At 39.3% G+C, this 14,866-nt stretch overlaps 1 protein-coding gene across 1 annotated transcript; it reads right to left on the reverse strand.

The window, feature by feature from the left end:
- Positions 1–1,579: 1,579 nt before the first annotated feature.
- K441DRAFT_656356 (uncharacterized protein) lies at positions 1,580–4,675 on the reverse strand. The gene has a single exon (XM_067647997.1). It carries the CDS (start codon positions 4,498–4,500, stop codon positions 1,987–1,989), a length of 2,514 nt encoding a protein of 837 aa, XP_067506508.1. The 5' UTR covers positions 4,501–4,675; the 3' UTR covers positions 1,580–1,986.
- Positions 4,676–14,866: the final 10,191 nt, after the last annotated feature.

Genomic DNA, 14,866 nt, shown 5'->3' on the forward strand with positions numbered 1-14,866 from the left:
TTTTAAGGCTATTAGCGTCCTTAATGCAGGCTTTATATACACCTATATTATTACCCTCCGTAGCTAGGCCCATTTAGAACCACTACTCCTTATAACGACTGCACGTCTCTATACATTCAGCCTATAGTATACTCCTAAACTTCTTAATTCGCTCCCAATTAACAGCCGAAATAGGTAGTAGTGTGGCCGTAGTCGGAGCTTGCCGCAAGAAAGGTGGTATTAGCGGTAGGGTAGGTATTAGCGGAAGGGTAGGTATTGGCGGTAGAGTAGGCATAGGAGCTAGTTCCGGCAAGGACGTATTTAGGCTATTTAGAGTGCCTCTGCTACACGGAGCTTTATCTATAGTATATAGCGGAGGGGTAGGCGAGTAAGCTTTACCCCACCAATTAAGAATACGGTGCTCCCGTTGTATTGCCCTAATTATCTTCCGCCGTTAAGCTATCTCAGGGGTATCTTGGCTATTCTGGCCGCGAGGCAGGAAGGCGTTCTCGGTATCATTTTTAGGTAGAGCAGTTCGCTAGCGCCTTGTAGGATAAGTCTTAGTAGTAGAACCTAACTCTATAAGAGCTCTCCGCTTATTTAAATTATATTTGGAGATCTAGAAAAGTAAGCAGAGGTAGAAGTAATATATAGGGAAGACGCGCCTTTGACCGATATAACTGGCATAGCTTTAAAAGCTTCTTTAAAGGGCCGTCTTTAACAAAGCTAAGGCGGGGCTTGTGAATATAGCACTTGCTGCACTAAATTACAGTAGGATCTGCTATATTTATAATATATATAGTAGTATTAATAGAGGTGTCAACAAAAAGGAAGGCGCAATACTAGGATATTTTAATATTCATAATATTTTAATGTTCGTTACGTGGATCCTGCCACAACTTACCGCGCGCGCTTTTTCATCTAACCAATCAGAAGCCGGCTTGGCGAGAGTTTGAATTCCAGGATCCGAATATAATAGACCACTCGTACCTCGGGTCAACAAGTTAGAATATCACGTGCGTTTGACTTGTTTGCGACTGCAACACGAAAATCAAAGTGCGCGCCACATAAATTTTACAACCACAACATCACGATTAAGTCTTGATTTTAGTTATAGTATAAGTAGTAGAGTCTAAATTTAGATCGCGCCTAAGTCGATTAATTAGATTGCGCAGTACTTTGTAAGGCGTCGCGCAAACTAATTTAGGTGCTGCCGCCTTTGCTTCGCGCACGCCCGCGCGCACGCCCGCGGCCACGCCTGCGCCCCAAATTAACACCTCTGCTTCGCATCCAAGAGCCTGCAATTATAGAGCGTCGGGGCGGTCGGCCAACTAACTCTACAACTGGCTCTACAATTGCCAATCGTGTTAACAGATCTACTCGTAGAGAGCCCTCAGCATTTGAGCTATACTATCCCTTAACCCGCTGGTGGACAACGCTCGGGCCAGTTTTCAGGCCCGTGCAGCAACACTCCATCACGGAGAGCTGAGAGAGAGCCTCCTATTGGCTAGATCCTTATCGATAACGTTGAGCCCATCTCAGCGGGTTAAGGGATGGGCTCGCACTTTGATTTTCGTAATGCAGGCGCAAACAAGTCAAACGCACGTGATATTCTAACTTAATGAGGAAATATCTAACTTTATAAGGAAGCGTCTAAACTAAATAGGGTAGGGGGTGTATGCTCAGTGTATGTGTAGTAATTAGGGGTGTGCGAATAGTAGTGCCCTTAATCAATTAGGGCCTTAGCAGATTAGTTAATTCCAAATTTTAAGCCTCCTTTAATTGATTGGGTCCGCTTGATTGTTAGCAAGTCTGCATTTGCCTCGGCTCCACTTCTCAATACCGTTATTCCTCTTTTAACCTCTTGAAAATAAGTAACAGCATGAAACGCACTTTGAGAACTGACAGCATGCTCTGGTCGCCATGAGCCGTGGTGATCGCATTAACCAAATCGACCTGCCCTTATGCATATCTCTGTTTCGTCTCTACTCCTGCCATATCTTTCCTCTACCCAAATACTATTGCTAACCTATTATCCGCATCGGCCCGAATCTTTACATGCTTTCTCCAGATATTCCTTTTCTTGATGCCAGCTCCGCAGTTCTCCAGGTCCTCTGGTGGAGGTGAATTTAGCGCTAAGGCCAGAAGATCTTGCACGCTGCTCCAGCTGTATATTGAGGGCCGATGCTCGATGAATTTATAGTATATGGCAAACCCCCAATAGAAAAGGAATACCAAAAGGTAGATGTAAAGTATGGCGAACGCAAATTGGATCGTCTCTGTTCTGGCTCCCGAAGCGTAACCATAGCGCTCTACGACCATGCGAACATCGTAGAGACCGAATTCTGAACTCGCGTCGTCGTCACCGGGACTGCTTTCAACTTGCTCGTCAAATTCAAGGCCGTTCAAAAACCCGTCGTGGTCCAATATTATCGTTGTCCTTCTGCCGTCATCTGCAGTTCTCTCGTACGCCATGAGCGGACGGATGCCATAGTTGGCGATGCCAGCCGCCATAGCAGCGTTGATACCAACGGTGATAGCTGAAATGTAGTCCTGCATCCTAGAGTCTTTGTGAGATGGGTCTTGTAGCAGAAATGCAGGGTTCGGGTAGGATGAATCGTATACGGGGATCATTTGAAATATTGTCGGCATATTCAAGAGATTCGCCCAGCTACCATCTATTTGAATAAAATCCAATGGGGCAGGGAGGCCGGGAGGATGGCCTCCATGGGCTTGTTGCACTGCTGCCGCCATGGTGCTCAGATAGGATGTCCAGGTGGTCGCAAATGAACGCTGGGAATGCGGATCGAATGTGATGTTAGTCGGCATCCAGTACGCGTTGAAGACGCAAGGAATCAACCCGACCGAACTCGGCCTCTGCAATTCCCCAGCCATGTCGAAGGGGATTGATACAATGGCTGAAATCGAGAATTTTCCGGGTGCGTTTACATCTTCTGCTTCAATCCAATCCACTCCGAATTCGTAATCGAATGCAGTCGAAGAGAAGTTTGTTCTATCCCGTATGATATTGTTCATCAGATCCTTAGGGACGACCCACGCGGCGCTATCTGCGAGCCGCCACCCAAGACCATTATCAAAGGTCAACATACCGTCGCCAACAAGTTGCATCTGCGTTGAATTGTTTATATCACTGGAAGTTCCGAACCAATAGCATTGTGCTTGGACAACTGGTTGATATACGTCGCTCTTGGGAGAGACGCTGAATCGGGGATTCATCGTGTTCATTATCGGACCAAAATTTTTCGTACGCCGTTCAATCAAACGCCAGACAGATGCCATTGATCGCATAAGAAAGCTGGATGGTGTAGAAGCAGCCGTGACTGCGACGGGTCGGTCCACCTTTTGGTTGCCAGCAGTGTCGTTAACAATCTCCGAAACGATTGGATATAGTACAGCGGCCCCAGGAACCTCTATCTCAGAAAGACTATAGTTGACGGCTGCAGGGGAATCATATGTCCTATTGACGGCTGCAAAAGGTTCATCTGATCCATTGCGGGGTGTGGTGGTTCGATACGTCCCAACCAGATCTAGCAACAGTTGAGGAGTGACTCTACCGGGGCAAGTTAGGTCTTCTGGCTGAGAACATACTCCGTTGATCCCGTCTATGGAGTTCTCATTCAAGGGAGTAATCCACAGATTTCGAGACATTTGCGTTTTCGAGAGTGATGAGCCATTTGAATCTGTTGAATCAGGAGACCGAATATTGATTCTGTCCGATGTATTTGTGAAGGCACCCGGGAAGTTATACCACCCAGCAGTGGGAATGAATGCAATAGCGGATGATGGGCCGACAAGAACTGAGAGAAGCGCGCTGAAAACCAGAATGATTCCGAGTGCCAAGGTGCTCTTCTTCTTCTGACAAATGGACCACCAGAATGCAGATTCTCTTAGTAAGTTGATGTCGGCTCCACGATGAACAGCGGAGAGAAGCCCGAATGGCAAACCATCAACGGAAATGAGTCTCCTTGTGTATTCAAGTATCATGGCAGACAAAGATGCAAGAATCAGCAGCTCATGGACTTTGGCGGCAAATTGAAGAGAGTTCATGATTTTAGGGTGGTCGTTCTCAAACCAGAAAACCTGCAGTCGACCGAGAATGATGAGCATAGCACATATCCCAGCAGGAAGAAGGTGAATCAGTGAGGAACAGGAACGCTTCCGAATGTTGCCAAGGACAAATTTTCTCTTCTCTTTTCCGGGCGACGACCCGGAATTTTCGTGATTATGTGCATCCTGATCCTTTAGAGATTCTTCCAGATCGGAAGGTTGAGGAGTTGGAGGACGAGAAGTTTGGCTGATAAGTGGTTGCAATTCAATAACATCTCCCTGGTCGGATGGTTGAGGTGATGGCTGAGGCGATGTTTGCATCGATGGCTGAGGAGATGGCTGAAGCGATGGCTGAGGTGCATGTAATTGTTCTTGAACAGCGTCATCTTGATCGGGTGGCTGGAGGGTTTGTTGATGGGAAGGCCGAATGGGAACTATTTGTTCCTGATCCATAGAAGGCAGAGAAAGTGTGATCGAGAAGGAAATCTGCCAAACACTAGGTTTGGAACCATGAGAGGCTTGCCTGCTGCACGACGCGTGCGCCTTCTATTATAGCAAAACAGGGGAGTTGTCGCGGAGGCGGTTCTCCAGCCAAAAGAGAGGAAAAAGAAATAAAGGTGTGGTGATTTTGCCAGTCTGCAGTGGGACTAGCCTTCAAGCGGCATCTTACATGTCGCCTATCGTCGAATATTGGGGGCCACTTACCTCAGCAGGCTCAGACGTGATTCCGTTGGTGCGGATTTTCGATCGGTCCGCAAGCTGACTAACTACATTTGTGCGAACCCACCGGAATCACGCCTGAGGCACTGTTCCATTATCTCAGTTGACTCATTACCTCAGCAAGCGCAGACTTACCTCAGCATTTACCTCAGAAGCTCAGACCAAGAAATCGATTGCGGATATAGGAATATCCGCACCGTCCGCTAAGCTGATTTAGGACGGTAATCGTTTTCTTGGTCTGAGGCACTTTGGCGAGCTCTAAACACGGTTTATATGAGAAGACCTCATTAACTTTAACGAAATTGATTTACCCTCCCACAAAACCTGTTAATATAAAAATTACACCAAATTATAGAGAAAAGCCTACTCTATAAGTTATGAGATCTTTAGCTCCTTATACACGCGCGACGTTAAGAGGAATTCGTCGCCGTAGAGGCCCTAATTCCACCTCTGCACCGCCAAGCCGCGCAGTAAACACCAACGCCCACGCCGCCAGCCCTCTGCGTAGAGCTGTGGAGCTTTGCGAGAGCTCTGCAGAACGAAGCTCAGGGGGAGACCTGCACGGAGCTCTGCACGGAGCTCTGCACGGAGCTCTACCAGAGCTCTGCAAAAGCTCTGCATGAAGCTCCGCACGAAGCCCTGCTCGAAGCTCCGCACGAAGCCCTGCTCGAAGCTCCGCACGAAGCCCTGCTTGAGGCTCCGCACGAAGCTCTGCTCGAAGCTCTGCTCAAAGCTCTGCTCAAAGCTCTGCTCAAAGCTCTGCTCGAAGCTCTGCTCAAAGCTCTGCTCGAAGCTCTGCTCAAAGCTCTGCTCGAAGCTCTGCTCGAAGCTCTGCTCGAAGCTCTGCTCGAAGCTCTGCTCGAAGCTCTGCTCGAAGCCCTGCTCGAAGCTCTACTCGAAGCTCTACTCGAAGCTCTGCTCGAAGCTCTACTCGAAGCCCTGCTCGAAGCTCTGCTCGAAGCCCTGCTCGAAGCTCTACTCAAAGCCCTATTGTCAATTCCCATTACAAAATACTGACTGAGTGGCGTTGTCGACAGTGGCAATTACAAATCGTAGTCGTCAGCTCTATTGNTATCAGCGTTTCGCCACCTACCTCATGCATATATAGTCTCTTTTCTTCACCTATATAGAGCTCTAAAGCTCTACTAACACGCAGCACTAATATACTAGGAAGGTTCTACAATCGCCCGTACAAACGCCCATACAATTAATTGATCAATTGCCCATACAATCATCTCTACAAACGTCTCTGCAATTGATCGCCCGTACAAACGTCTGCACGTCTGCACAGCTACACGTCTGCACAGCTACACGTCTGCACGCCTGCACGTGGCTCTGCACGAATCTCTGTACGGAGCTCTGCTAAGGCTCTGCTAAGGCTCTACACGAAGCTCTGCACGAAGCTCTGCACGAAGCTTTGCACGAAGCTCTACTGGCTCTGCATGAGGCTTTACTAAGGCTCTGCACGAGGTTCTGCCCCCTAGTAGTAGTGGAGGCACTCCGGGCCAAGGGAGGGTATTTTTAAGGAAGGACCTAACTATAGCACCTACTAAGTGTTGCAATGGCTTTAAGTAGTAGATGTCTATATATCTGTATAGTTTTATCTATATTAGCAGACTACTTAATAAGATACAATATGTGCTTATGCTTTTAACAACGCGTTTTTTAACTTTAACAAAATTAATATTAGGACTAAGCAATAGCCGTATTATAAAATTCATACCATTTAGAAGCCCTAGGTCTTAAAAATATTGTATTAACTTTTAGTAATAATAATGCGTTGTGTGAATAAATGAATTAGATATTCGTAATATCCGTTTTACGGATTTTGCTTATGCTTTTAACAAAACTCGCCAAACCCTCTCAGACGTGATATTGCAATTCGGAAGACGGCTTAGGTTATTCCGATGCTAGCTAAAAAATCGCGTCTAAGCTCGCTAAGGTAACTCAGTATTGTCTCGTTCCCAGACCTTCTTGCCAAGGCCTATCTTGCCAAGACGCTAGCCGCTTTTGGCAAGAACTTCGTTAGAAGGTCTAGTATATAGTTCGGATTTTTATTAATCCCGCGTAGGGTATTTGGGCCTATATACACCTACTTTAAGCTAAATTATCTTAACTTCTATAGCTCCCCAAGCTATTCCTAATAGCTAGAATTACTAAATTAAACCTAGCGAAGAAGACTACGTTACCCAATTTGCCCGATTCCAATTTATTGTCTTATTATCGCGCCCGACGCCCCTAAGTCGTAGCGGCTACACCCCTCCCACAACTACCGCCGCCCTCTTCTTACCGCAGCTAGAGTACCTAAATTAATAAGCCAGCTTTAAATAATACTTAAGGACTGCTAGTAGGTATAGATTTGCCTTATAGAAGGGGGTAAGCTTTATATAAAGCTTTATATAGAGCTTTATATAAAGCTTTATATAGAGCCTTATATTAGCGACTTAGTCAATTAAGGCACGAGCACGGTAAGAGGGACGCGTAAGCCTATACGATTGGTAGTCTATAAACAAAGATCTAAAGCTAGAGAAAGGAAAGGAGACGGAGGGCGGCGCCGCTTAACGTTATATACGATCCTCTAGTCACGTAACGGCAACTGTTTAGAACTATATACAACTGTCTATAACTGTTTGCAACTAGTTTAGAAAAAAGTTTACTAAGTTTAAGTAAATCTATTTCTAGTTTGGATACTGGTGTTATTACTTCATATACTTTGTATATTTTAATTGCTTTAATTTTTTATTTTTTAGCTTTCTATCATTTATATATTTTTTGTAATTTATATCTTTTCTTAATAATATTTAACTTATTTATATTTGATATTCAAATTGTATAACTTTTTTTATATCTTATTTGATTGAAAAATCACATCCGTTTAAATCGGATATTCTCTGTAATAAAAGAATAAAAAATTAAAAAGGTTTAATTATAATAATTGTGAAATACAGAAATGAGAGACAATAACTTATTGGTGTTAAATGAGAGTCTAAAGAATATAAAATTGCTAAATTATTTATTTCACATATATCGCTACGAGTTTTTATAACTTATTATACAGTGTTGCTACCTGTATAAAAAAGGACATTTTGCCTTTAATATGGTAAGATTAATATGCTTATTTAACTGAGACCGCTATTATCAAATAGAATGATTATGAAATGTATTACTTCACAACCGTTTAATAACATAAAAGTATAAAAACATAAAAATATAAATATAATTGTTGGGAATAAAGGCAAATGGTCACCATATAAGGCATATTGCCGTCACGTGTGGCAAGTTACCGTTACGTGCGGCAAGTTGCCATCACGTGCCGCCGCGGCACTAGCGTAGTGAGGAACCTTAAGTTCCTTACCCCTTTCTTTAAGAAGAAAACAGAATAGAATAATTATTATACTATCTACGAACCGTAGCTACGTGATATCCCCCTTATATAACCAACACTAATCAGTGGTTAACTTTACTGTTATACTATAGAGTAGCTAGGTATTCCACCAAGAAGAGATAAGCCACTGTACTAGTGCTACTCGTGCTAAAGGAAGCTATCTTTTAAGGTTAGAACTGGTCCTAAACCTTAAATAGAACTCTTCTATAAATCTAAGGATTTAAAGGCTAGAACTGGTCCTAAGCCTTTCGAAGATTATAGATTCTTGCGTCTATTACGCAGAACAACATACTTTATAAGTCTTCGCGATTTAAGGCTAGAACTAGTCCTAAGCCCTATAATCGCAAATATACGTTATAAACGCGTACTAAACAACAAATATATATCACGAACGCGTACCAAACGACAATCCCTACGCCAATAATACTTCCCTCCCTCTAAAAATATGGCTACGCCTACTTTAAACGACTAGGAAGACTCCTTACTACTAGGGGTAGCTTTATACGCGAAACTTATTAATAAAAATTAGGACGAATTTACCTTTAATATAATAACTTATACTATAAAACAAGTTAATAGCTTTCTCCTATACTATATTATATTCTACTAAAGTAGATACTACGCCAATATACAGCTGTGGGAATATTTTAGGGAGGATTTTATAGGATGGACCGCTAACACCTAGGCACTTAGCAATATTAATATTGTTTAGGATTTTTAAGACTTCCTCTGTAGGAATGGGGTATACGTTACTAAGAATAGTAACCTAATTGCTAGCAATATTTAGGCTGTTATTACTAGTATAGAAAAACCAGTATGGACGGAAGCTAAGATTATATATTAACTATGGAAACCTAGAACTAACCCATATTCTTTAGAAGGCAACTTTAATTTAGAATAAAACCCCTAGAATGCTACTCTCCTACCTAAAGGTGCTCTCCTACCTAGAGGTACTTGTCCTCTACCTCTACTGCTTTTAGCTTCTCTACTCTAGCTAACTGGTGACCCTCTACTATAAGAAGTTACGAATCTAATAAAGGTATATTTAGACGAAGAGAAGAAGTTTAAAGAAGAATTATATAATATACTTGGAGTAAAACTATAGGTCTTCTATAACTGTTGCAACAAAATTAGAATTTAATACCACTAGTACTACTACGCTTTCTCTATTATGTTAAAGGGACGGGCAGTAACATTCTATTATAACTATATTGCGGGTAAAAACTATAGCTTTAATATAATGCTTTAGCTTACTAGAGCCTACTTTAAGACTAATAAGAATNGCTANCTTTATATNTCTAAATAGCNNNAGACTATATTNTAAAGAGTTATNNCTTNTAACCNAATAAAGACTNNTTTANAGTGCCTTTAACTACTCTTTAATAAACTCTAGAAAATCTAANGNGGACTTACTAAAACTTANTAAAATAAGAACAGCCTAAGGGACTAGGTTATTTTAGCATGCTATAGCGTTCCTAAATATAACTTAGCGCTATATAAACCTATAGACACGTTTAAAGGAATATATGCTGAGCTACGCTCCGCTGTAGGTACTGTAATGCGAATATAAGAATCTTAATAGCTCTATACCGAAAGCCCTACCTAACTAAGCATTCCTAACTAATATAATTATAACTAGACTAATTAAATATATAGCGGCTGTGGTAGGGAATATAGTAAAGGGTATAATTAATGTTAACTATAAGGTAATTATGGAGGTCCTTGTGGAGGTTTATTTCAAAGTAATTGCTAAAAGAAGTGCTATATTTATAAAAAGCTAAATTGCTAGTTAACTAGATACTCCCTTAATAAGCGAAAAGAGGTATATAATAAGTTCCGTTAGAGTATAAGAAACGTTAGAAATTATAAGGTTACTATAACCTACTTCTAAAGCTTTTTGGTTTAATACAAAGGCGTAAAAGACTTTAAGGGTAAGGTTAATAAGACCAAACAGCTCCTTATAGATATAGAAATTAAGGATTACTTACCTAACTAATACTTTACTAAGTATAGTAAGGTAAATGGTATATAAACCATCGCTATTCTTAATAACCAATCTACGCTCCATTTTATTACGAAGTTAGATATCTTTAATAAGCCAAAGAAGAGCTCCGCGTTTTCCTTTAACGACAGATACTTGGCGAACGTCTTCTATAGTATTATGCCGGATACTAGAGCCGTAGGAGTATCTATAGCAGGAGAATCTTAAGTTTAAGCCCTTTAGTAGCTTAATAGCTTTATTTAGATTAACTATTTAACGGTAGGTTAACACACGATTCGTTTTAGTAAAGGTACTGCAATCTCTCTTAGCACAATTAGGGTTTAAACCCCCTTAGGGTATATTACTTTTTATATTATTCCCATAAACACCCCATTTCTATTTTATATTAGAGATATAAATAAACTAGGCGTTAAGCTTAATAACCTTAAGAATATACTCGTGTAAGGAGATAATTAGGTGCCTATTATATATAAATAGGGTTACCTTTGGCTGCTCCTTTAATAACTAAAAAAGAGTATTGCTTAAAGCTATTTAACTAAGTTAGAGTTACGCCAACTACACCGTCGTTTTAGTCACCTATTAGTTTACCAATTGCTTAGGGTTCTTTAGTAAATAGGCTATAAAGTTAAGGTTAAGGCAATTAAGCATTTTATAAAATACTATTATTACTACTAAATAAACCAGAGGTCCCCTAGCCGATTTAAGTTCACCCTTAAAAATAACTACAACTTTAACTTCTATATTATTGTCAACGTTATATACCTTAGCGGCAAGCCAGTACTCTAAGTTATTAACTTCTTAACCTTCTTCCAAGCCGCACAATTTTTAAAGGATATATTAGCTAGGAACGCATAGGATACCCTTTAGTTATGCTAGATTAATATCTACCTAGGACCCCCTAATTAAATCGTCTATAATGCAGGAAAGAACTTCTTATTTATAGAGTTCTAATAATAAATAAAGGTAATAGCAATTAAGGTTAAGGAAGTCCCTATTAAGGCATATAATAGTATTAGAAAAGTAAAGCGATATTATACGCTATTATGCCGCGTATATAAGATTATCTCTTTAGAACTAAAGAACGCTAGTAAAGAACTTACCTTATAAATGGCTATTAAAGCTATTAATAATTCCGCTAGCCCGGATAGACTTATACCTATATTGCTAGTCTTTAGCGCCTACCTATAAATAACTAATAATTCTCTACTATCTCCCTCCGTTATATAACAAGCTAAGGCGATTCATAAGGTAATAAAGGAGGTGCGACGCCTCTATACTACACGCTAGGTTAATAACGCACTAGGAATAAAAAATAGCCTAAATACCTTAACTGCGCTTAATCTGCTACTTTAGTCTAAAGTATACATATGGCGTAAAAGGGGAGGATGGTTAGGCCTATATTAACTTATTACAATTAATGGTTAAACTTATACTATTTAGATGCCTTACGGACCTACCTAATTCCGTTTAACTGTTATTAAGCCTTACTATAAAGATAACAATTCCGAGCCTTTATAGGATGCCCTAGAAGATGCCCTAGAAGAGAACTACAATTAATATACTCTAGAAGGCGACTACGATCCCGATATAATTATAGTAGATACGCCATAACTATAATGCGGTAGAGGTCGCCTAAAGGGATTATAAAATCGCTAACACCTTATTAATTTTAAAGAACAATTTATTGCCGCTATTAAGAATAAAGTTAAGTTATTAATAGCCTTTATAACAGCCAAAGAAAAGGCTAACTTTAAGCTCGCAAAACAGCTCCAAAAGGAAGGTCATATTATAACCCTAGGAGCTCCTTTCTAAGCATCCAATAAGCAGGAGATTAACGGTCTTATTATAAGAGGAGTCTTTAAATTTAAGAAATATAACCCTACTAAGTTTAATAGAGTTCGCATCTTTAAGTTAAGAATAGTTAACGAGATTAAGGGCAAAGCTACTAACGCCCCATTTAAGAAATTAAGGCTTATTATCTAAGGTTACAACAATAATAGTAAAGAGATAATTCTTATATAATCTCCTATAATTTAACGAGCTAGTTAGCAAGTTATTATTATATTAGCTCCCTTTTTAATAAAGAATAGAATAGCAGTTTATTTATAAGATATTACTTAAGCCTATACCTAATTAGAGACGTACCTTTAGCGCTTAATATTAGTATACCTTCCGGAGCAAATTTGCTACCAGTATCCTAAAGATACAATTATGGTTGTACTTAAGCCATTATATAGAATTGTAGAGGTAGGAATTTACTAGTGGGCTATCTACAGCAAGCACTATAAAGAGAAGCTTTTAATAACTACTTCTATATTTAATCCCTACTTCCTTATTATAACCACAGGAACCCTATTTGGAATTGTTGGTATATAAACTAATAATACAATTATCTTAGGAGATAACCAATTCTTAGCTCTTAAAGAGGATAAGCTAGTAAAGGCAAATCTTATAGCAAAGCTAAAGGAAAAGCTTAACTTAATAATACTATTACTCTTTAATAGATGCATCCTCTCCCTAAATAAGGATTCCATTGCTTTATACTAGAAGGGTTAAGATAAGAAGATTAACGTTATTAACGTTAATTCCCTAAAGCAAGAATATATAGAGTAACGCGCTTGTAGAGCTTATATTGCTTCTATCTATTAACCTAAGGCTTTATTTAATCTCTCCGTTGCCGCCTAATACCAGAAACTAACTAAGGATGACGTTTTTACCCTAAATAAACGTCTTTTCTAGTAAATAAACCATCTTAATTAGGGACTACTCTACGTACCTATTAATCTTCCTACTGCTAAGCTCTTTATATTTATTAATGGATTGTTTATAAATAATAAAGATTTTAGCTCCTAGTTAGAATATAAGATTATTATCACGAATAAATTTACTAGAGAGAATGACTTTATAATCTATGGCAATCTTATTTATTAGAGCTTAACTAAGAGCAAGCGCGTTACCCAAAGTATTTTAGCGTTAGAGATATATAGAATAGTTAGCGGAGTTAATATAGTAAGTGTAATTGGAACTACCCTAAAGATAATTATAAATCGACTTAAACTTCCTATTATCCCTACAATTGTATGCACCGATTTATTTTCCCTCTATAAGTGTTTAGTTAAGCTTAGTACTATAAAGGAGAAGCGCCTTATAATTAATATTATGGCACTTCGGTAATCCTATAAGCGTTAAAAACTCTTTAAGATTTAATGGATTAATAGCTAAGATAACCCAGTAGATATAATAATAAAGGCAAACCTAAATAAGGTACTAGAGACGTTTATTAATATAAATACTCTACGTATATAAGTTAAAGGTTAGGTTAAAAGGGAGTCCCTAGAAATTTCTTAGTTATATAAGGTCTTAAGATGTCCAGGAACTTTAACCGGCGGTTAAAGTTATCTAATTAGTTAGATTCTGTAGACCCTAACTTAAACTAGCTAATCAGGATTTTCTATCCCCGGGATGGAAAATCGCTATTAGCTCGCTTACCGCTAGCGCCTTAGCGGCCCTACTAATAAGATACCTACCTATAACTTATAAGCAAGAAAGCACCACATGCTAAGAGGCAAATTTTGGGACAGTGAGACTTATATTACAATAGCAATAGTAAGTAAGGAGGATTAATTTTTGTTCCGTTAGTTAAGCGGTATATATATATAGATGGCAACTATAAAAGAAGAGTTGCTAGTGTTGGGAATAAAGGCAAATGGTTACCATATAAGGTATATTACCGTCATATATAGCAAGTTGCCGTTACGTACGGCAAGTTGCCATCACGTACTGCCGCGGCACTAGCGTGGTAAGGAACCTTAAGTTCCTTACCCCTTTCTTTAAGAAGAAAACAGAACAGAACAATTATTATACTATCTACGAACCGTAGCTACGTGATATCCCCCTTGTGTAACCAACAATAATATTAAACACATATAATTATAAATACTCATTATAAACTTATTTAATTTTACAACAAAATATAATAATTTATAGTGTATTAATACAAGCTAACTTAATATTATTTTTCCTTGGTCCAATAATAACTTTTATAACTATCTACAACTGTCCGCTATAATCTACCGGTTTCCACCAGTGCCGTAATATTACCCCCCCTCCGAAAAAGCCTGCCCTTAGGCTTTGTACGTCCGTATTATATCCATAGGGTATTCTTATCTTTATACTTAATAGGCAGCTTATCGTCTTCGCTATTCTAGCACTCTATCCACTTATTAAGGTACTTTAGGGGTCCGGGTTTATTAGGGTAATAACTATAGAATTTCTAAAGCTTATAGGGGCTATCTATAAAGTTCTATATAGGGTACTAAGTAGGGTCCAGGTCGTACCCTTTCCAACTAATATAATATTTTAACGTTCCCCTTATAAGCTTACAGGCCAGTATTTCTTTAATTTCCTATTTATTATCGCTATTAACTTAGATTAGCAGGGGAGGTTTATTCTTTTATCTAGGTAATAGGTTATTTACGGCTTTCCGTAGTTTATCTAAAGAGAAAATAGGGTAAACTTTAATTAAATCTGGGAGCTTTACTTTATACGCGTTGCCTATCTTTTTAAGAACCTTATACGGTCCTACTATCTAATAGTCTAGCTTATAGCTAGGTCGTTCCGTCTTTTAGTTCTTTATTATAACCTAGACTATATCTTCTACGGCAAAGTTAGGCTCTTGCCTATGCTTATTCGCCTACTATTATATTAATTTC

This window comes from Cenococcum geophilum (assembly GCF_001692895.1).
Source record: "Cenococcum geophilum 1.58 unplaced genomic scaffold K441scaffold_11, whole genome shotgun sequence".
Lineage (NCBI taxonomy): Eukaryota > Fungi > Ascomycota > Dothideomycetes > Gloniales > Gloniaceae > Cenococcum > Cenococcum geophilum.